The sequence below is a fragment of the Macaca thibetana genome, chromosome 8, assembly GCF_024542745.1.
Source record: "Macaca thibetana thibetana isolate TM-01 chromosome 8, ASM2454274v1, whole genome shotgun sequence".
Taxonomy (NCBI): domain Eukaryota; kingdom Metazoa; phylum Chordata; class Mammalia; order Primates; family Cercopithecidae; genus Macaca; species Macaca thibetana.
Window position 1 is genome coordinate 106,607,879 of NC_065585.1, and position 24,023 is coordinate 106,631,901.

General features: G+C 37.9%; 1 protein-coding gene across 2 annotated transcripts in view; it reads right to left on the reverse strand.

The window, feature by feature from the left end:
* Nucleotides 1-23,596, reverse strand: part of KCNU1 (potassium calcium-activated channel subfamily U member 1) — a 162,347-nt gene extending 138,751 nt beyond the window's left edge. The window contains exons 1-4 of one of the 2 annotated variants that reach the window (XM_050801679.1): nucleotides 23,321-23,596; nucleotides 20,190-20,309; nucleotides 1,868-1,929; nucleotides 671-761 (exon numbers count right to left, since the gene is read on the reverse strand). In XM_050801679.1, coding sequence (XP_050657636.1) covers nucleotides 671-761; nucleotides 1,868-1,929; nucleotides 20,190-20,309; nucleotides 23,321-23,515 — 468 coding nt within the window. In that variant the 5' untranslated portion in view covers nucleotides 23,516-23,596. The remainder of the gene's footprint in view (nucleotides 1-670; nucleotides 762-1,867; nucleotides 1,930-20,189; nucleotides 20,310-23,320) is intronic. The other variant, XM_050801678.1, reaches the window with a different exon arrangement.
* Between the last annotated feature and the right edge of the window lie 427 nt (nucleotides 23,597-24,023).

Consider the following 24,023-nt stretch of genomic DNA (forward strand, 5'->3'; position numbering starts at 1 on the left):
GAGGTATAGGTTGCAGTGAGCGAAGAATGCATCATTGTACTCCAGCCTAGGTGACAAAGCAAGATCCTGTCTTTAAAAAAAAAAAAAAAAAAAGATATGTTTTTATATATAGCATGGCTATATATACATACATATATGTGTATATTTTATATACACACATTAGTCTCCCACAAACAAGGAATGAATAAAGAGATTGAAATCTAGATCTAGAAAAGGTCTTAATAAATACCTCTAGAGAGAGAGAAATATTTAACAAATGAGTGTAACAAAATGAAATAAAGATACAAAGTTATTTTCCACAGTTGTATTGCAGGCATGCCACCAGTGGAGCCAAGGACATCTCCAGAGACTTGCTACTCAAGTTCTGCTCCTTTGACTTTATTAGTAAAGATGGGAAGCCAGTAAGGAGGCCATGGGAACACGATGATGGCATTTAACAAAAGAATCACTTTCATGCTGTATTGGAACTTTTAACCTGGTTTAGGGTTTCACGTGCAAGAGAAAGAGTTTTTAGGGATCAGTATATATTTAGCAAGTTAGGGCACAGATGATCTATCTTTAGAGTTTGAAAACTCAGGCAGATTGTAGGACTAACTGAGACACAGTTAGTTCTCTGTATGTTGTGCCTGCGGTGTTTGGATATTCACTCCCACTTTCAGTAGGTACTTACTCTCAATCCAAAATAGAAACTGAAGAAAGCATTGAAAACCAAATCAACAGGAATGGTTTTATCTTCGTATGATGAACAGCTTCCAACAGGGCTGGGAAAGAAAGAAGGACAGTTTGTGAAGATGAACATTTAAAAAGTGATGTCTATATAAGATCAACTAAAGGGAAAGAATAGGAAAATTTTTCTTTATTCACCATGAATCCAGATACTTAAGTTCAGATCTCAAGGAAATTAACTTTTCTTTTGGGAGTAGAGGAATGCATGAACAAAACCAGTGGACTGCCCATGGCACTGGAAATAACAGAAAAATTACCCACAATTTCTTTCGTAGGATGTATTGGTTCTATTTCCATTTTAACAATGGGGATTCAGAGCCAGAGAGATGAGGGAGCTCTTCCTGGTTTGCAAGATCATCTATCTAGTCAGTATATTTCGACTTTATTCTCTTCTGATACAGAGATACTCTAGGTCAAATGGATTGATTTGAACCAATTTCAAAGAAAATCTCCTTAAAGATCTCTTAGGAATGTACAATGCAAAGACAACCAGTTTCCCTAGGTTCTCTAAAGTTGTCTGGCTTTCTGCGGCCCTGCAATCCCAAGTCCATTTTAGCTAGAAATCCAATATAATTCCCAGGTGATTGACATGGAATTCAGAGTAGAGTGGGCTTTGTCCAAAATAGCTGCCCTAACCCTGAGCAATAAGAAGGGGATGCTTTCAGAGACAGCAGGCAACAATTCGCTTCTTTGTCGCAGGTGAGGGCTGGCATTTTCCTTTCTTAATACCATCCGAAGTTGCCTGAAACCTATGAGAAACCCTGAAACTACAACAGAGTTTCTGCTCCAACACCCAAGGAAACCAAAGACATACAAAATCTTTATGAGTGGCCTAAGTGAGGGAAAGAAAGCTGAAGGCTGGTGTCCCAGAGACTCCAGAATAAATCTGGGGTGGGGGTTGCAGACCACCCTGACCCCTAGCAGTGGAAGGTGGCAGGATACAAGGAAACTCTTGTATATTTTGCAGAGCTGGGCTTAGTGCTTACTGGGAGAGGCCAAACACATCATTCTTTATGAGCTTGTGTGTGTGCGTGCATGTGTGTGTGAAAGTATATTAAGCATTATTCCTGAGGAGAAAATTCCAAATTAGCCGAGCAATGTACTGATATAGCAGACAAGCATGGCTGGACATTGTACTCACTCAGCAGAATTGATGAAATAGATAATAAGAGACCCAATGCTTAGTACAAAGACAAGGATCACCTGAAAATGAAAAACAGGAACAAATGTCTAAATCCACTTTATTTGCATTAAACAACATCGACAAAAGCTTGTTTTCTCTTTTTACCGTGCCTGTGCATGTACAGCCATTTATTCACATATTCACTTATGTTAGTATTCATTCATTCATTCATTCATTTATCGATTCAAGAAAAGTTTTTTTTTTGAGACGGAGTCTGGCTCTATTGCCCGGTCTGGAGTGCAGTGATGCGATCTCAGCTCACTGCAACCTCCGCCTCCCGGACTCACACCATTCTCCTGCCTCAGCCTCCTGAGCAGCTGGGACTACAGGCGCCCACCACCATGCCTGGCTAGTTTTTTTGTATTTTTAGTAGAGACAGGGTTTCACCGTGTTTGCCAGGATAGTCTCGATCTCCTGACCTAGTGATCCGCCTGCCTCTGCCTCCCAAAGTGTTGGGATTACAGGCTTGAGCCACCACGCCTGGCTGATTCAAGAAAACATGATTGGACCTTTCCTGACTATTAAAAAAATGAATATGCACCCATTTTACTTACTTAATTTTCACTTGCATACATTTCAGAATACACAGTTTGTTCTTCTTGCACTTCTAGAGGCTTTTAATCTTTGATCTCAAGAGGCCCTATCTTGTGATCACTTATTCACTCATCAAACATCTATTAAGTGCTTAATAGGCATTATGCAACTTATCACACGCTAGAAAAGAAGGGGTTATGGGAAATAGACCCTGGATTTGAATTGTTGGTTATACTATAGAAAAAATTACAGACATGTATTCCCTAAACTATAGCCAGAATTTTCCCAGTAGCGAAAATGCTGCAAGTGAGAAGAAGGTGGTTTTTTCCTATGCCAGTGCCTCGGTAAAACAGGGATAACTCGGGGAATGCAATTAGAAACTGTCCATTCAAAGCCCTGAGGGTGTTTGGATAAAACCTTTGGCGGCCTTAATGCATTTCAGGTTAATTTTAGGTAATTTAACATTCCTCCAGTTATTTCTTGTTTCCAAACGATCCAGCTCTTGAACATGTTCAGTCCAGTGTAATTCTAATAATGAAACTCTGGATTTTTATTTAGGATTAAATCTTCTCTTAATTTTAGCTCAGATATTCCTTGGGTGGGCTATGTATATTGTGAAAGGACTCGGTTTCATCTCTATTAACCATTTCTAGGTTGTTATTCCTGGATTCTGCTGACTAGGCCAGCACTGACCTCTCCAGAATTGTAGCTCCATCTGGGGAGGGATCAGAAAAAGGAGATGAGAGAAAGAACTTGCTTCTCTGACTGGTGTTAGATCATGGTGCTCACACCCTGGGGCTCTCTGGCCATGAAAGGTCTTTAATGTTTACTTTCATGGTGGTCCCATTGTTCTTTGGAGATTCCAACTGAATTCATGTTCAAATTCCACAAAGATTTCTCTCGCTCCTCTTGTGACCCAAGTACTCTTCTGTTCATCAGTGAGCAACATACACAAAGATCCCTGCCCCCTCATGGACATCACAGCCTGGATGACAAATGAAGATAATTAATATGCAAATCATCTGATATGTTAGAAGTGAAATTCTTTGAAAATAAAACAAAGCAAAATAAAGGGGGAAAATGCAAGGGGAAGAAGGGGAAGAGGGAAGACAATCTTTTTGATTTGTGGTTCCCTTATTTCTGTGACGCCTGTTCTCTCACAGCCACTCTTCTCTCGCTACTTCCTACCCTCCTATTTTCCGCAGGAACCCTTATCCTCCCAGATCCCCCGTTCAGCTGGTTATAGAAGTCTCTCCCCTGTGATTCATGTTTGGCCCATGGAAACTCTTAAGTTTTCTTTGCTCCAACAAACACTGGAAGGGACAGATTACGTCCTGGGTGGCAACTCGTCTGACACAAAGCAGCTAGCCAACAGTGAGCCACAGAGGAGGCACAGACCTGTCCTCTGTGCTCCCAAAGTTCCAAGGAAGGCAAATTGAGATTTCTGAGTGGTCCCTCTTCAGCTTCCTGTCCTACGTTTGAGATGAGAGGAAAGTACCCTCACATTTCTCCAACAGCAGAGTCCCTTCCAAAAATGCTCTTCTATTTCAAATTGACCCTAGTTTACAAGTGATTGGGTAAGAGGTTAGGAGCTTCAACTGGTTTTCTTTCAAGAGCTTTGTATGTGGTAGTGCTGGCGTCTCAGCTCTTATTGTAAGTTCCATTTTTGTTTTGTTTTTGGTTTTTTTGAGACGGAGTTTTTCTCTTTTGCCCAGGCTGGAGTGCAGTGGCGCAATCTCGGCTCATTGTAACTGCCGCCTTCCTATTTCAAGCAATTCCCCTGCCTCAGTCTCCTGAGTAGCTGTGATTACAGGCACCTGCCACCACACCTAGTTAATTTTTGTATTTGTAGTAGAGATGGGGTTTCACCATGTTGGCTAGGCTGGTCTTAAACTCCTGACCTCAAGTGATCTGCCTGCCTTGGCCTCCCAGGTGCTGGGATTACAGGCGTGAGCCATGGCGCTTGGCCCTGTGAGTTCCATTTAAAAAATCTAGGTTAAGTGTTGATGAAGATAGTACTAAGTTTGATGGTCTCATGCAGATATTCAGTTGCAACTGTGGTCTGAAGCTCAGAAGAGTTGTTGGGAGTGGAGATATATATGTGTTTGTGTGTATTTATACACACATATATACATTTAACCGCAGCATATTGATAATTATTAATAATTTTAATGAAATCCTTTTACTTTTATTTACATATGATTATGTACATTTTTTCTCTTATGAAATCCCATAGAAGGTTCAAGTAAAAATCACATATTGACAGATTTCTGGAAAGATGATGGCATACATGCCTTACTTTTACAACCCCCCAACCCATGGAAATGAACAAAAACAGGTAAGTAAATTTAAAAAGAAAAAAAAATTGTCAAAACTAAGAATTGAATACCACAAACCCAAAGAACATTACCCAGAAATCATAGGAAACAAACAGCAAAATATATATTAAAACCAAAAGAAGGCACTGGGAGCTGACAGCTTTGTGGACACTAAGGAGAGGAAAGATCACCTGATGCCCATCAAGCAGACCCTCCAGAGACAAAACTCCTTACCCGAGGAATTACAAGTAATTGGGCTTTCCTATTACCTAAAGCAGGCATCTGGTTCCATGTTTCTTTCTCCCAAATTTACAAGTAACCAGAATTTCTATACATCTCTGGATTGCATGCATGTCAAAACTCATTGCGCAACCCTTGTTGACATCAAGGCACCACGATGTCTACAAATGTAATCATTTATGCAGACCTATGGGCTAATATGGTTCAAATTTCCCTTAAGCTCCTGCTTTAAGGTCCAAAACACCCCTAAGGAAAAATCCATCTCAGCATACTCAGTCCTCTTTTGCTGAAGCACCCTGCTGCACACTCAGTCCTGCTTTGTCAAAGCACCTTGGTGCCCACTCAGTCCTGTTGCTACACACTCAGTCCTGCTTTGCTGAAGCACCCTGCTGCCCACTCAGTCCTGTTTTGCTGAAGAACGTTGCTGAACTCTACTGCAGTTTTCTTTCCTTCCGATAACACTTGCCTTTTTCAAACCGGTTATACTGTTGTCAGTCATTCTTACCAACTCTCAAGATGAGTACTTTCCGATGCTAGGGCTCTGACTGACACTGTTCAGTGAGTCGGGTAGAAATGATAGATAATTCTGAGAAGAGCTGTAAATTTTTCACTGGGTTGGAGGAGCAAAATCTGGAAGAGCTGACTGTTCAGAGACGGGTAGAAAGCCCTCTACCTGAGCCATGGAGACCATGGATTGGAGATGGGGCCACCCAGCTGAAAGTGGCGGAGAGGGGACACCCTGAGGCTGAGCAGTCCCGGAGGAGGAACCTCTTGGCTAGTGGCAACAGTTCTTTTTCTAGGAAGCACATTAGAAAGAAATCAAAGAAAAATTAACTGAAAGAGTGGAGACCTCATCCAGACAGAGCCTTGTTTGTAGAGTTTCTGGCCTCAGCCTTATTTCCCACGCTTATCTTTATGAGGAAACACATAGAAACCTGGGACTTTGATTTTCACAACTGGATTTAAAAACCCCTGTTTAGTTAGCGGATAGTTGTGGGGTCTTCAGATAAGAAACAAAATGCAATGCTTTTTAAAAAGGGCACCAGGAGTACTCTAAACCTTGGGAATAGTAACATACCACGGAGAAGTGCCTGTTTTATGAGAAGTATAGGAAAACAGGAGGATCAGGCAAAGAAAGTACATGGAGTGACTTTCATGAAAGAGTTAACACAGAATCTGTTACGATTTAACATTTTAAAGTTACAATTAGAGTTTCTAGTGAGACTTGAGAGGATATTATACTGATGAAATAAATGCAGCCTACAATCAGAAGGAACAATAAGAGAATGAGAGAAGTCTTAGGGCAGGAGGGAATGTGACTGACAAAATTGATATCTCAATGGAGGTACTGAATAGCAGAATGGCTACTGATGAAAGTGAACTAGAATAAAGGAATTCTCCAAAACCACCAAGCAAAAAAACCGAGATAAAAATTATAATTAAAAGGGCAGGGGCCTGGCACAGTGGCTCATGCTTGTAATCCCAGCACTTTGGGAGGCCAAGGTGGGAGGATCCCCTGAGGTCAGGGGTTCAAGACAGGCCTGACCAATATGGTGAAACCCCATCTCCACTAAAAATACAAAAAAAAAAAAAAAAAAAAAAAATAGCCAAGTGTGGTGGCATGCGCCTGTAGTCCCAGCTACTCAGAAGGCTGAAACAGGAGAATTGCTTGAACCCGGGAGGCGGAGGTTGCAATGAGCCGAGATTGCACCACTGCACTACAGCCTGGGTGACAGAGTGATACGCCATAAAATAAATAAATAAATAAATAAAAATAAAAGGCAGGGAGGTTAAATGCAAGAGAAACAACTATAATGGGCATTCTAGAAGGATAAGACAAACACTTCTACCCACCCCTCCCAAGGAAAAAAAAAAAAAAAAGAATAGCTAAAGAAAAAAGCAAAAGGTGATTCCCTGAACTGAAAACTAACCTGAGTCTAGATTGAAAAGGCCCACCAAAACTTGTCAGGGAGGAAACATTGAAAGAAGACACACACACAGCCATATCATGGGGAAATTTCAGATTTTGAAGATAGTCTATACTTTTCTATATTGGAAAATATAAAAATACAGGTTATCTGCAAACTAAAGAGAGTAAGACTAACTTTGTAATTCTCCTTTCTAATCTGTATCAATCAGGATCCGAAAGGGAAAGCAGAAGTCATACCAGTCATTTTAAGAGAATTGAATTTTAAAAGTTTATTAAGTAGGATTGGAGGATCAGAAAGGCAAAAAGAGGAATATGGGCGTAACTCACTGTGAGCTTCTGCACCCCAGTGCCTGCGGGATCAACAAAAAAGAGATTGGAATTCTCAAAATTTAGTAGTTTAAAAGAGGTGCTCTTTGGAGTTGGGATTCAGACTATCGACGATAAGAGTCAAACTCTGTAAAATATTTGAAGTGATTTATTCTGAGCCAAATATGAGTGACCATGGCCCATGACACAGCCCTCAGGGGATCCTGAGAACCTGTGCCCAAGGTGGTCAGCGTGCAGCTTGGTTTTATACATTTTAGGGAGGCATGAGACAGCAATCAAATACATTTAAGAAATACATTGGTTTAGTACGGAAAGGCAGGACTCAAAGCAGTGGTGGGGAACTTCCAGGATATAGGTAAATTTAAACATTTTCTGGTTGACAATTGGTTGAGTTTGTCTGGAGACCTGGGATTGATAGAAAGGAAATGTTCAGGTTAAGGTAAAAGACTGTGGAGACCAAGGTTCTTCTGAAGTCTTATGATAGCTGCCCTTAGAGACAATAGATGACAAATGTTTCCTATCCAGATCTTTAAAACTTGCTGAACTCTTAGTTAAGCTCTTTAGGACTGGGAGGGCCTGGAAGAAAAAGATCTAGCTATGTTAATAGAGATTCTTTACACATGCAAATATTCCCCCACAAAGGACAGCTTTGCAGGGCCATTCAAAATATGGCAAAGAAACATGTTTTGGGGTAAAAATATTTTGACTTTCTTCTTCTGGCATAATGTTATGCCAGTCAGATTGGAAAGTAACTCACAATATATAGGGTTAAATAAAACCTATCGATGAGAATTTACGGTTTGTAGGGCATGACTCCCTACATCCCTTAGATAGGAATTTGGGCAAGATAAAATAATCAGAATTTAGTCCTCAAGATCTAAGAGGAAGGATCCCAGCACAGATGGTAATTGTGCCTCTGCAGTGATGCTGTGAGCTGCTTGTGGCAATGTTGGAAGAAAAAAAAAAGGAAACAAGAATCAAGTACGACAATTGGATTAAAAATCTGTTGAGTAGGTGGGACTGAAAGGAACAGACACAAAACATAGAAGCAACAAACAGCTCCCTTTTCTGACCTCTAGGCTTCCTGCCTCGTCTTATACTCTCTATTGGCAGAGTCTAGGAGCAAGCTTACAGAAGAGACACACTTGCTGAGTTCTGGCCCCGCCTCACAAAACAGAGGAGAGAGGCTATATTGGGAGCTGCTAGACAATAGCTTAGTACCTGGCATGTGGCCCTAAGTGCTAGAAAACACTGGAGCAGCTTTTACAGAGTTTTAGGAAAAACAGATTGCAAGCCAAGAATTCTAAACTCAACCACATTGTTGTTTACTTGTAAGAGCAAAAAAAAAAAAAAAAAAAAAAAAACATTTTTGGACACTCAAAGATTCAGAAAGTATACTACCCACACTTCCCCATGGCAAATGAATATGGGCACTTCTTTAAAAAAAAAAAAAAAAAAAAAAAAAAAGAAGAAAAATTCAGAAAGAAATGGTATGTTATGTAAGAAAAACTGGTACATAATAAAACTGATAAAATTAGGTTTTAGTGTAATTTTAGACTTTAAAGTAAACGTTAAGAAGGAATCATACTACATGTATAATGCTACCTGACCTCCCCTGCAATTATTCTCATACAAAAGGAGCATATAGATACAATAAACACACAAAGATACACAGAGAAATATAGTGCAGATAGTTTGTTCTGCATTTGATTTACATAATGTGTATAATAGTCTATTAAAATTAAATTAGCCACATTAGAGGATGCCAAAAAATAAATTAAAGTAATAAAAAAAATAAAGTAAAAATGTAAATATCAGCCAATGGTCAGTGCTTACTCTGCCTTGAGTGGTTTACATGTATTATGATAGAATTCTCCTTGCAACACTCTAATGGGTGTTATTATAACCTTCTTTATATTCATATTATGTGAATGAATTCCAATTTAGAAAAATTAACTCACTCAAGATTACATACTAGGAAGTGGAGGCGTGAGTGTTTGAACCGAAATCTCCTGAAATTCACAATCACCATGTAGTTCTGCCTCTCTGGTGAGATAGGAAATTCAGACCCTAGCAGAGCTCCTAGTGTGTATCCAATATCTGTTCTCTCTTTCTTTGCTAACAGATCTCCCATTTGTTTGTTTAAGCCACTAATATTTAGATATTCTATTATGCAGTACATTTAATCTCTAAATATTATAATATAAAGACCAATAAAATAGATCACCATAAAGGAAAATGATCACATTCTCCTGGCAAATTAAAAAATAAATGTATTTTTAAATCAACACAAGAACAAAAATCCAGCTATATGACACTTCCAAGAGACATACTTAAGAGGAAATAAGAAAGAAAGATTGAAAGAGAGCTTGGCAAAGATATCCCAGTAGGAATAAAATGAAAACAGGAGGATCAATGTTACATGCTAATATTGCATTCTAAAATATTCCAGCAAAAGCAAAACAAAGCCAAAAATAATACAAAATTTGGCAAAAATGGATATTTCATATTGATAAAAGGCACTATCAACCAAGAAGATGCAATAGGTGACTTTGTATATCAGTGGATATCATATAAGAATATATCATTCAAAGTCTGCTGGAAATACATGACTGTCAATAAAACTAAAAAATTATAAATGAAGCTTTCTGACATGTCCCTTTCAATCATTCAGCAAATAATTAAGGATATGGAAAACACATATAACATAATTAGTATTGCTTATACATCAAACAGATAATATATAGTCTTTCAAAATTCCATTACATGGTAATAAAAATTGATCATGTACTAGGCAACAAAGAATTTCTCCATAAATTCTGTGAAGTAGAAATCATAAAAGCTTTGACATTCTTGGACCATAAATTTCTACCAAAGTAGAAAAGATAGCCACTCTATCCCCAATCGAAAACCCCTCCATCCAAGGAAAGTGAAAGCACACAACATTTCTCTAAATAGATCATGAATCAAACAAGAAATCAAAATTAAAATTTAAACAACTTAAAAGATGAATTATGCATCAATAAAAATAAAAGCATTACTTGCCAGAGTCTCTGAGATATAGCCAAAGAAGTACTCCGAGGAAAAATTCTGATACAATTAATTTCAACTCAAGAAACTGGAAAATGTGGCCAGCCCAGATGGCTGTTTCCACGGTGAAGGCTGTGCAAGATAGTGGGACCTAACCTGGGCTTGTGGTGCTGTCCTGCGCCTCTGGGCTAAGTTGAGGGAGATGATGAATCTCTGGTCCTGAATACGGGGATACCCAGACTGACAACGAATATTACCCAAGCCCACGGCCAAGCTCATCCAGAGGGCAAAGGATGAGCTGGATCTCAGAAAGACACTTATCAAAGCTGCCCCAGTCAAGAACACAAGCTGTGTTGGAAGATCCAGTGGTCCAGTGAATTCATCAACACGATGATGAATTCATCATCATGGAAGGAGGAAGTCAAGTACAGCCAGAGCCTTTAGGACACAGACTCAGGGAACTATGGACAGAATAAGTTTGGAAAGTATCACGCTGCTTCTGCAAAGGAAGGGGTAAGTGTCCAGCCCAACCCCCACACCACCTTCCACCAACCACTGAGGAATTTTCCTGAAGTGCCAGCCTGGGATGGATCAGGTACATACCCTCCAGGGGCCATTTCTACCAAGCCCCTGTGCCCCTCATTGATCAGCCACTTCCTGGCTTTGAAGTGGATGATTACTGACAGCATGGACAAGGCATGAATGTGGATGCCAGATGTGAGGGGGGTTACTGCTAGAGCTGCTGGGTATCTGCAATCAGGGTCAGTGATTAAGAGTAAGTGCCAAGTACATGAGACGTCCAAGACTAGTCACTGCTGGTAACAGAGGCAGGTAGAGGCTCCAGGGGGAAGGAGCCCAGGCCCCTCTGCCAAAGCCAACAGTGTGAGCCACTGCCACTGAAAACCTGTGCTGAGGATGTTATTTTTAAATGGCAAGCTTCACAAGAACCATTGAGCAATGTGTTTATTACCCATTAATCCTTTTTGCCCTGTGGGCTAGAATTAGCTCTCCCTGCCCCACCTCCTTGCAAAGAGGAAATGTGGATTTGGGGATTCCTCTCAAGAAACTTAGGGCCCAACCAGACTTCCCTTTTCTCAGCTTGGGATGGACTTTTGTTTTTTATGGTTTTGTTTGTGTTGAGACAGGGTTTTGCTCTGTTGCCCAGGCTGGAGTGGGTGGTGCAGTCTCAGCTCACTGTAGCCTCAGCCTCCTGGGCTCAGGTAATCCTCCTACCTCAGCCTCTCAATTAAATAGCTGGGACCACAGGTGTGCGTCACCATGCCTGGGTAATTATATTTTTATTTTTTGTATAAATGAGGTCTCACTATGTTGCCAGGCTGGTCTCAGGCTCCTTGGCTCAAGTGATTCTACTGCCTCAGCCTCCCAAAGTCCTGGGATTATAGGAATGAACCATCATGCCTGGACAGGATGGACTTTTGGATGGTAAGAGGAAGCAGTTTGGGTATCAGAAAAAGTTTATGAGAAAATGCTCATCCTGAACTGGTGGTGTAGCATGTGATACATTCATATAACTGACTAGAGGGGGAGAAAAGGAAAATTAAGGTAAATTGGAAAAAACCATATTAAAATTAAGAAGGCTAAGGAAGATATTAATTACACATATATGTGTGTGTATAAATTGTACACACACACTGAAGTATATATATATACACATACATCTATGTAGAATTAATGAATAAAGCTACTTTTCTTCATGAGACTAATGAAACATAAACATCTCCAAAAAGGCTAAATGAGACCAAAAGGAAGGAACATGACCCATGAGGAAAGGGGAAGAAGGGTGCAAATTAGAGAAAAAGAGGCATACCAAACAAAAGCAAAAAAAAAAGGTTCTTTCTAATCAAAGCTGTAATTTAATCTGTGGGGCCATCAAGGAGACAAAATTGTCTTCTCTCTGTTGGCTCCTCTTCTTTGGAAAATGACCTGTAACTTGCTTTCATTTAAAACCAAGGTGACTATATTATTTATTGTCCAAATATATAGACTCTTTTTTTTTTTTTTTAAAGAGACAGAGTCTCGCTCTGTCACCCAGGCTGGAGTACAGTGGCACAATCTCAACTCACTGCAACCTCTGCCTCCCAAGTTGAAGTGATACTTCTGCCTCAGTCTCCTGAGTAGCTGGGATTACAGGCGAGCGCTACCACGCCTGGCTAATTTTTGCATATTTAGTAGAGACGGGGTTTCACCATGTTGGTCTCAAACTCCTGACCTCATGATCCGCCTGCCTTGGCCTCCCAGAGTGCTGGGATTACAGGCATGAACCACTGCACCTGGCCATACATAGATTTTTAAGAATAAAAGAGGCTCTATTAACAATTATACTAGGACAACTAGCAGAAATCTGTGTTTATGATCATCCTAGTTACAACATAAAATGTCATGTTGATTAGTAATTACTGCTTAATGCCTCTAACAAATATTATTTCCAGTAATAAACAAATGGAAAAATGGGACAGCAGGTTTGAAATCTCAAGATAGGTGCAAGAAACTCAAAGGGAATCTAAATTTCCTGACATCTGCCTCAAAATATTATTTTGTATATTTTTTTCTGTATTGAATTGTCATGATAATTTTTATTAAACAACATAAGCTGATCATTGCAAAACATAAAAAGTAAAATTTTATAAAACATTCACCCATGAGATGGACTTTTCAAATTAATGTTGGTATTTATAGATATCACTTATTGTTAGAATGAGACAGGGTTCAACATCAATATTAGTCATTGTTTATGTTTATAGATATAAGTCCTGAGATATTTTCTTTATAAAAATATTAATAACAATACCTATATATGCTTATTATATGCACAACCTATGTATATTTTACACTTATTAACTCATGTAATAATGACAACACTACAGTAATGATTATAATGTTAACTCATTCTTATGTTTTAGCTTGTTTATTGAAATCTATAGATAGCATTTTTCATCCCCACTGTATAATTTTTACATTATATTTCTATGAGATATGTGTCAATTTCCTCATTTAAAAAGGAGGTAATGATAGTGCCTCTCTTGAAAAACGGATTGTGAAATGGTAGTGGGGGAAAGGAAAGTGAGCATGTGGAGTTCGCAGCTTCATCAATGTTAGGAAGTAGAACCAAGGAAAGCTGGAGAACCGTTCCACCTGCTGACCCCTCAGAAACCTGTTGGCATCCCTCCCTTTCTCGCGGGGTGTATCCCTATTTGAAGACAGGATCTATGGACTAACCTGAATTCAGATCTAATTTTACCTCCACTGGCTTCACTGGCCATTCACTTTACTACTCTCCACAAAGAAGTGCCACAAGAAGTAACACATTATTTCAAAATTTATATTTGTAGATACAATTATGGGAGGACAAGAGTATCCCAAGTGGCCTGAACACCTAAATAAAATAAATCTGACAATGTTGCTGAGAATTTGCAGAGCTTTGAAGGAAGAAACTCATGGCAGTAGGTACTTGCTTCTGGGGATAGGGGTAAGGAAGGAACTTAGTTTTTACTTTATACTTTTAAAATACTGTATCATGTGCATGAAAAGATAAACAATAATATCCATAAATGATCAGTGCAGAAAAAAACATAAACAAGGTAATCATCTGCCAAAAACATTTCTAGGACGGTAGTGTAGTGTTTCCTGCCAGTGTTTTCTTTGTTCATATGATAGTGATCTCTAAACTGTATTCTCATCATATATATGTCAAAGTACATTCTTGATGCTTGATGGTATATTCAATATAAAATATGGAATAAGGAAAGGAAGAAAACAAAGATAAAGATACAGCTTATCTCAAGGTGGTGGAAAAGGTTTATTTTATTTTCACATAAACAATGCATATAAAATATGAAGAAACTGATCTTTTCCAGTATGTTTTATGTTTTTCTTATTTTTTTCTCTAGAAGTTGCATTACATTAGGAAAATGAGCAAAAATAGCAAAATAAGTTATTTAGTCATTCCAAACACCATTTTTGAAATATTCTTTCCCATTTCGAAATGAATTATGATGCTTTATTTGTGCATTTAGTTCTTCTTTATACTAAGGTTGACAACTGTTGTTGTTGCTAGGGGCTTAATTTATCTACAGAGAGGATTACATGTTCACAGAAAAAGTTATGCATTTACAGAAAGGATTTAAGGCAGAATATAAAAACACAAATGCTAGATTACCTGGAAAAAAAAAAAAAAAAGAGATGCCAGAGAAGCCAGAAAAACAGAATGTGAACGTACAGTAGTGCTTAGGATGATGCTAAAAATAGATACACTTGCTAAAAATAAGCCGTAATTTTGGTTTTACATTTTCTAGCCACAAAGCAATAGAGAATTACAGTCAGTTACATAATTAACTACAACACAAAATCTCAAAAAGGAATAAGATAATTGTTTGAGAATAGGATCATATTTGGAACTAAATTTAGAAGAAAAATTTTTTTCTGCAGGTAGTTGATATAACACACCTAACCCATAAATGCACTAAACATCAAACCCATAGATGCTACAGAGTTGATCAACACCTTGTCATTCCATTAATATTAATAATATAGGAAGACTTCTAGAGGGCATGCTTGTTTGAAGGGAATCTTTTTATTTTACTGTTGGAGTTTCCTTCTCACGTTCCTTCTTTCTCTTTTCCTCTTTCTCGTTTTCCTTTTTTTTCCCCATCTTCCTAGTTTCCTCTTCCTCCTTCTTCCTTTTCTTAGACTTCTATTGAGTGGTTGCCCATGTATTCTCCCTCAAAGTGTTAAGGGCATTAGTTTTTAGGGTATATAAAATTTGCTATTTGGGGGGATTTTCATGTAAGTACTGTGTCTTCATTGGAAAAGAAAATGTAATGCTTTCTTTTCCATGACCTGGAGCTGTTTAATTAGCATTAGAGAGATCTACTCCTTGATGGTTTTATAGACTAGTCCTTGAAATCATCCAAGTCTCTCCTCAAAGGGGCAAAAAGGGAGGGTGATGATGATTATGGGTCTTTGACAACTTTGTTTTTTCCAGATACTGGTCTGTTTGAATTTCTCCTTTTATGGACAGTTTTGGTAATTCATATTATCATAAGAAATCATCTAGTTTTCAAAATTAATTGCATATATATTTTTTTCAATTTCCTTTTTATCTGTACTTATTTTCTCATTTAAATGTCTTATTTCATATATTTGTTCTTTTTCCTTTTTTTTCCTTGTTTATAGACTAGCTATTGATTTCTCTATTTCATTGCTTGAAGTAATCAACTGTTTTATAATTCATTATTTTCTAACTATCTTTTAAATTTATTCTGCTTAGATTTAATGTTTTTATTCCCTAACTTTTTGCATTTGATACTTAGTTCACTTATTTTAATTACTTTTTCATTTATCAAAATAACTTTTTAATGTTTTACATATCGTTGGGGTTATATTTTTGGTGCAGTGATGTTAATGATGTTATATCTTCTTTGTGGTTTGTTACATTTATCATTTCAAAGGTTATGGTTGAATTTTGTTGAATTTAAAGTTATGTGATATTAAAATTCTACTCCTAATTTCTTTTTTGTGTGTGTGAATATTTTATTTATTTATTTATTTATTATTATTATTATTATTATACTTTAAGTTCTAGGGTACATGTGCATAATGTGCAGGTTTGTTACATATGTATACTTGTGCCATGTTGGTGTGCTGCACCCATCAACTCGTCAGCACCCATCAACTCGTCATTTACATCAGTTATAACTCCCAATGCCATCCCTTCCCCCTCCCCCCTCCCCATGATAGGCCCCGGTATGTGATGTTCCCCTTCCTGAGTCCAAGTGATCTCAATGTTCAGTTCCCACCTATGAGTGAGAACATGTGGTGTTTGGTTTTCTGTTCTTGTGATAGTTTGCTAAGAATGATGGTTTCCAGCTGCATCCATGTCCCTACTGTACTCCTAATTTCTACCATCATTTTCCTGGCTTACTTTTAACAATTCCTCTATTTTCAGCCTTTAGTGCCTGTTGAACCTTAAAATATAATCAGACCATGTCAACTCATGCTTTAAGATTTCAGATATCCCTTTACTTTAGAATAGAGTGATTCCCTTTGAGTCTTTTAGCTCCTCCCTATGAATCTTAAGACATTGAGCCATTTTACAGTCTCTTGTAAGACCTCGCTGTCCCCTGCCCTCCATGTCCCTAGCATAGGAGCCTCCTTCTGGTACTTGCAGTAAACTCTTGTGGCACTCTTTGACTCCACAATTCTATTCTCTCAATCTGGAACTCTATTCCCTTAATTCTTCAATTGCTTTATTCTTTGTCATCATGCTTCAGCTCAAATCTTACCTTTTTAGAGATTTTTTCTATCATCACTGTGATCTAACTCTGTAACAACCATATCTCACAAACACTTCACTCACATTTCCCTCATGGCACTCCTTATCTGAATTTATCTTATTTACATATGTATGTAATTTTCATATCTACCCTCACTAGAATTTAAGTTTCTTAAATGCAAGTTTCTTGCGTGAATTCTCCACTATACCTAGAGTGTTTGCCTAGCATGTACTTGGCAAACAATAAATATTTGCTGAAAGAAGTAAAAGAACTTCCAACACTATGTTGAATAGGAGTGGTGAGAGAGGGCATCCCTGTCTTGTGTCAGTTTTCAAAGGGAATGCTTCCAGTTTTTGCCCATTCAGTATGATATTGGCTATGGGTTTGTCATAAATAGCTCTTATTATTTTGAGATACGTTCCATCAATACCGAATTTGTTGAGCGTTTTTAGCATGAAGGGCTGTTGAATTTTGTCAAAGGCCTTTTCTGCATCTATTGAGATAATCATGTGGTTTTTGTCTTTGGTTCTGTTTATATGCTAGATTACGTTTATTGATTTGTGTATGTTGAACCAGCCTTGCATTTTAGGGATGAAGCCCACTTGATCATGGTGGATAAGCTTTTTGATGTGCTGCTGGATTCGGTTTGCCAGTATTTTATTGAGGATTTTTGCATCGATGTTCATCAGAGCTATTGGTCTAAAATTCTCTTTTTTTTGTTGTATCTCTGTCAGGCTTTGGTATCAGGATGATGTTGGCCTCGTAAAATGAGTTAGGGAGTATTCCCTCTTTTCTATTGATTGGAATAGTTTCAGAAGGAATGGTACCAACTCCTCCTTGTACCTCCGGTAGAATTCGGCTGTGAATTCGTCTGGTCCTGGATGTTTTTTGGTTGGTAGGCTATTAATTATTGCCTCAATTTCAGAGCCTGCTATTGGTCTATTCAGGGATTCAGCTTCTTTCTGGTTTAGTCTTGGAACTAGAAATACCATTTGACCCAGCCATCCCATTACTGGGGATATACCCAAAGGATTATAAGTCATGCTGCTATAAAGACACATGCACATGTATGTTTATTGCAGCACTATTCACAATAGCAAAGACTTGGAATCAACCCAAATGTCCATCAATGACAGACTGGATTAAGAATATGTGGCACATATATACCATGGAATACTAGGCAACCATAAAAAAGGATGAGTTTGTGTCCTTTGTAGGGACATAGATGCAGCTGGAAACCATCATTCTCAGCAAACTATCGCAAGAACAGAAAACCAAATACTGCATATTCTCACTCACAGGTGGGAATTGAACATTGAGATCACTTGGACACAGGAAGGGGAACATCACACACCGGGTCCTATTGTGGGGAGTGGGTGGGGGGGCGGATAGCATTAGGAGATATACCTAATATAAATGACGAGTTAATGGGTGCAGCACACCAACATGGCACGTGTGTATATATATATATATGTATATATATGTAACAAACCTGCACATTGTACACATGTACCCTAGAACTTAAAGTATTAAAATAAAAAAAGAAGTAAAAGAATTACAAAGGAAGGAAAGAAGGATAGAAGGAAGGAAGCCTTCCTTTTAAGCCGTTTTATTCTCTTAAAACTGTACTTGGGATCTCTAAGAGGCTCAGTTTTGGCTTTCAATGCTAGAGTATTTTTTTTTAGATGGGGTCTCTCTCTGTCGCCCAGGCTGGAGTGCAGTGGCATGATCACAGCTCACTGCACCACTGCAGCCTTGACCACTTGGGCTCAAGCGATCCTCCTATCTCAGCCTCCTGAGTAGCTGGGACCACAGGTGCAGGCCAATATACTGAGTTAACTTTTAAATTACTTGTGGAGGTGAGGTCTTGCTATGCTGCTCAGGCTGGTCTTGATCTCCTGGGCTCAAGCAATCCTCCTGCTTTGCCTCTCAAAGTGCTAGATTACAGGCATGAGCCACCGCACCCGGCCTGAAGTATTTATTCTAATCTAAGCTTTACTCCTTGCCTCCTGCTGTTACAACTAGATAATCACCAGCTGTTATAGGTTAAAATAATACAGTTTCCCTTTGTTAAATAAGTAATTTTTATTGGTATGGTAATTTTTCATCATTCCTTTCCCACCCACTTCCCATATGCAATGCTCATATGATGGATGTTGTAAGTTCCCTTCTCCCTCACCCTAGTGACCTTTAATATATTATTCCCAAAGTTTCTCACACAAACATGACTTGAACATTTGAAGAACATTGAATCCTAACCAAGAAATCCTTGATATCATCAGAGAGAATTACAAAATCCTTCTGCAATGGGTCATACCCACAGAGATTTCAGGAAAAGAGATAAAAAACTTTAGAAGACAGAAAAAGGAGAGGCACATTTCCAGATGACTCAACATTCCCTGCAGCTTTTATGAAAGCAGTTTTACTTAATACTTCCAACCAAGCGTTAGCAATGTATGAGATCAGAATTAAACAGTAACTAGAAAAGGGCCATGTTTTTGCTAGTTATAAGAAACAGAGGATAATCTTTAGCTCACACGAACCTACTTCCATTATAAGACCATCTGATGGCAGCAGACCCCTAATTATGAATTTCATCTTTTCATATTTTAGATCAAACCACACTACTGAAAGGATGATCAGCGCAATCTTCATTTACAGGGCATCTGCTATATCCAGATAATGGGAAATAAACAGTTCCATGACATAGTATGGACAGGAGCTCACTGTACTCTGAGAGAGAGAGGCATGTGCACAGATAATTTTAATAGCAATGCTCAACAAATATTAAAGAAGCTAGAGGAGGAGCTCTTAATAAAGAGGTAAGGTTAGGATGCCCCAAAGAGATGATGCCCAAAGTGAGATTTAATATGTTCAAATTACCAAGATTAAAATAGGAAGTAGAGGGATAAATATCATAGAGGGACACTAAAGGCTACTTTGCATAATGATATAAAGAGGTCTATTGAAATCAAAGGAGAGGAAAGTAGCTATATATTTCAGGTCTGATTCGTTTACTAAACATTTTTTGAAAATATCTATGTGCACACCCATCTGCATATATAAGGAGAACCAAACGCTCACAACTATTGCCCTAACAAAGCTTTCTTCCTTGTGGAAAGACTGACAATAAATATAAAATATAATTATAATACATAATTAGTAATTATATAATTATAAATATATATCATTAATTAGTAAATATATAATATTACAATTACTATTTATAAATATATGATTAGTAATTAACTATAATTAGGAAGATTATAATTATTAATAATTATATAATTATTCCATATAATTACATGTTATTACAGATAATGTATTATATACTATTAATTATATAACATTAATAATATATATGATTTACATTAATATATAATAATATAATACAATTATTAGTAATTATATTCACTCCAGATATTAAGCAAGATAATGGGTAAAGAGTGGTAGACACAGGGAGGTGGGGACGGGGAGGTGGTGATATTATAGATAAGACGACCAAAGGAACATCAGTTGTTTACCTAGAGAATCAATTGATTTATACTGACTATAATCACACCTATGGCTAAAGTTTGTTAGCAAGCTAACACTGAAAATGTACTTACCAACACTTGCCCCACAAAGGTCTGGGCCGAAAGCAACATTTCTATACGATCACGAAATCGTCCCTGGAAGTGGAGGCTTCTTACATGGTTCCTAGGGATGCTACCTGATGTGAACAGTTCCTACAATCGAGAGAAAGAAATTGACAATGTGAGCTGGATCTGAAAGAAATCTGTTTTACTTATGTTGATAGAGCCTCTTGTGATGGTATCAGTCGAAAACCACTCTACCTTGTCCAAACCAGGGAACCCTGAAGTTGCTTATTCAATATTTCATAATACGGATTTTACTGGATTTGCATTTTCCTGGTTTTCTGCACAGCTTTTTCTATGCTGAAATTCTGCAATCTTCCTCTATGTCTTTCTCATGTATACTCAGTCCCAGACCCTTCATACTGACATCATTGCAACGATCAGAATTGGGAGCATCATGCTTTCTTCTGCTCTGGGTATAAGTGTAACAGTTTTCATCAAGATATGTGGACAAAGAAAAAAGATTACAAATTGATTTTTTAGGTGATTACTTAAGTGTCTGCATTTTGTGAGACAAGGGAGAAGTTTGCAGCAATTTTGTGTTGCTTTTAGTTTTTTTGGCTGGTATTATATTCTGAAATTATAATCCTTCCTCACATTTATAGAATGTCTTTTTTTTTTTTTTTTTTTTTTTTTAAGACGGAGTCTCGCTCTGTCACCCAGGCCGGAGTGCAGTGGCCGGATCTCAGCTCACTGCAAGCTCCGCCTCCCGGGTTTACGCCATTCTCCTGCTTCAGCCTCCCGAGTAGCTGGGACTACAGGCGCCCGCCACCTCGCCCGGCTAGTTTTTTTGTATTTTTAGTAGAGACAGGGTTTCACCGTGTTAGCCAGGATGGTCTCCATCTCCTGACCTTGTGATCCGCACATCTCGGCCTCCCAAAGTGCTGGGATTACAGGCGTGAGCCACCGCGCCCGGCCAGAAGGTCTTCACTTATTATATTTAAATGTTACAGTAATCTCATATGATAAAGTTAGGCATGACTAAATAAATTTTATATTGATGTGGAAACCAAGGTATAGAGAAATTAAATGACTTTCCTAATATCAGGCAATGAGGAAAGGCTGGGGCCTGAGCTGGCATTCATTGTTTGCTGATAATATTTTAGAACCACCACAAAGAAATACACAAACCACCTAGGACTACCCACACCAAGCTAAATGACTCCCTCTGACTTTCAAAAAAGCTCATTTTATATGAAACCAAGATTTCCAAAATCAGTTAATGTTTCTACTCATATTTTCTGAATGATAAGAAGAGAAGTCTCATTTAAAAACTCTTTGATAAAAGTTTACATCCTGATCAATTATTTGTCCTCTAATACACACAACTCATGTCTGTTTCTAAATGTTGTCTGAGAATTAATTTAAAAAAATACTAGGTATGACATTAATATAGAATACTCATTTGAATTCCATCATAAAATGGAGCTACCTTCTGTGGAAAAACAAATTGGTCCTAAGATATAATAAAATCATATTTATAGATGTAATAAATGTTTTAAATGCACATTTAAGGAGAGAAATTATAACTCTCCAAATAATTTTTAAAATAACTCTTCACAGTACACCTAGATTTCTGACTTTTTTTTTTTTTTGCATTTGTCCAACTTCTCCAAAGGCTTAGAGAAAAACAGGTCACTCTTAATTTGATGAAACAAAACAAATTATTGAAAACTAACTCAACTTGATCAAACTCTTTCCTCAAGATTCAAAAGCAGAACGGTACAGCATTCTGGTTGCTCAGGCTCACTTCTTAACATTTCGTAACATTTGCTAAATATTTGTAATTAAAGGATACACCTGGATTGAAGTGTAGACATAAATTACACCCAAAGTAAGAAATGAAAAATATAGGAAATTGACAAATGTACTCTCACATTTTTGTAATCACAGAAAATGAACATAATGGAGAAGAACACTGCCTAGAGCAGAAGACTAAGAAGATTTAAAAATCCTACAAATTCAGTTGTGCATTAACAACAACAAAACAAGGTAGAAAACAGGAGGCAGATTCATCAAGGCTATTTACCCATAAGTAAGTATCCCAGTATTCTTTCTCCAATTATTGTGCCACTGCTTAAAATCCATAATGTACAAATAATCAATAGAATAAACTTGTTTAGGAACAAAATCTATAAGCTTCAATATTGGCTAATTTTCAAATATGGAAAACAAAATTCTATATTACCAATAACCTTAAAAATTATCAATTTATAAATTATATTTTCTGTAGGTTTTAGTACTAAAAGAAATGTTTTAAGCAAATTTTCAATATTATAATGCACAGGTGAAATGTGTTGTGTTATGGAAATTGCTATAATCTATCAGAGAAAGAAAGTTTGGGAAGCAAAAATGGAAACAAACTACACAGGGTATAATAAAACTCTTCGTCTTTGACCTCTGGTAATAGAACATCCATTACACAGCATTTGAGAGCTTTATTTCAAGCTCTTAAGCAATGCCTTATCTGTATAATACATCAGTTATCCTCATCATCATCATTTGCCAGCTGTTATTCAACAACATCAACTCCTGCTAAAGTTGTTTGGTTATAAGAAATGTCCTTGCATCTATGCCTGGATAGCACAGGCATGTATGCATGAGCTTCTCTGTGTATGTGCAACTCAATGTGTTGTCTTCACATAGCATACAAAAGACAATGTACACATGTCAGTACATATGCATTATGCATGAACAATTTATGAAAGCAAGGTTGACGTTGATGTCTTGTTCCCTTTCACCTCCTTTCTACAACCTAGCACAATTGTCTTGTTAAAATTCAAGATAGAGTCATGGACATAATGTTTATGAACCTTTTTTTCAGAACAGTGACCTCCCTTTCCAGAGCTAACATTAATCATTAACCATACAAGACATTGCTTTTTCCAGTGATGGGAGAAAAAAGAGGCCTGACCCTGTCTCTTCAGGCTTCAGAATGTGGCCTGAGGTCTGGCTTACTACCCTTTCTGAGGAACCAGGCCAGAGAAGCTGACTGTGTTAGCCTGAAAAACTGAATGAAGCTTAGATCTTTTGCTGAACACAAAACTACCCCAAACTCATCTGTCACTTCACACAAAGGGATCCCTAATAAGGAAACTGACCAAGATAATTCCTGTTCCCTTGATGATTTGCCATTTTTTAACAGTTCTCCAAATCAGCCTGAAGATCAGCAGGATGATGAGTCCACTGATGAAGGTCATAAAGGAGGAGAGAATGAATGCTACTTGGATCTCAGTTGTGCAGGACATTTTCTGCAAGTCTTCCCAACTTTCATTTCGTAGCTTAGTCTGAAACATGTTTGAGACATCAGTAGAAGGAATGGCCAGACCATTTGATGACGTCGTGGTCACCTGGTAACAATTCCAGGAATCAGAGTTCACTGTACCACAGTGTTCCAACGTTAGGTGTGATAACCAGTGGGAGGTTCCAGGAACAAGGGTCTGCCAATCCCCCGGTGCCAGCTCATGGGTTGTGGACGAATACACAACTGGAGATGGCTGGGGCCTACAATATGAATAGTCAAAAAATCATAATTCTAGATCTGATTGTTACTGACTTTCTCTATGCCTTGAAGAAATCCCATTATCTATAGCAATGATCAGCTGGTTATCAGTTCAGTTAATGCAGTCAGATAATTTCAAATCAACTCCTTTTGAGTGAAACAACAGCCAACTATGTGTGTGAATGAGTTGGTTCTCCATCTGGGAGGATGCCACGTGCTTAGTAGGCTTGGAAGGACAGAAGAGAGAAGTATTTTAAAGTTTTTGTTTATCCTTTATACAAAGGAGCAGATATGCAGAATGA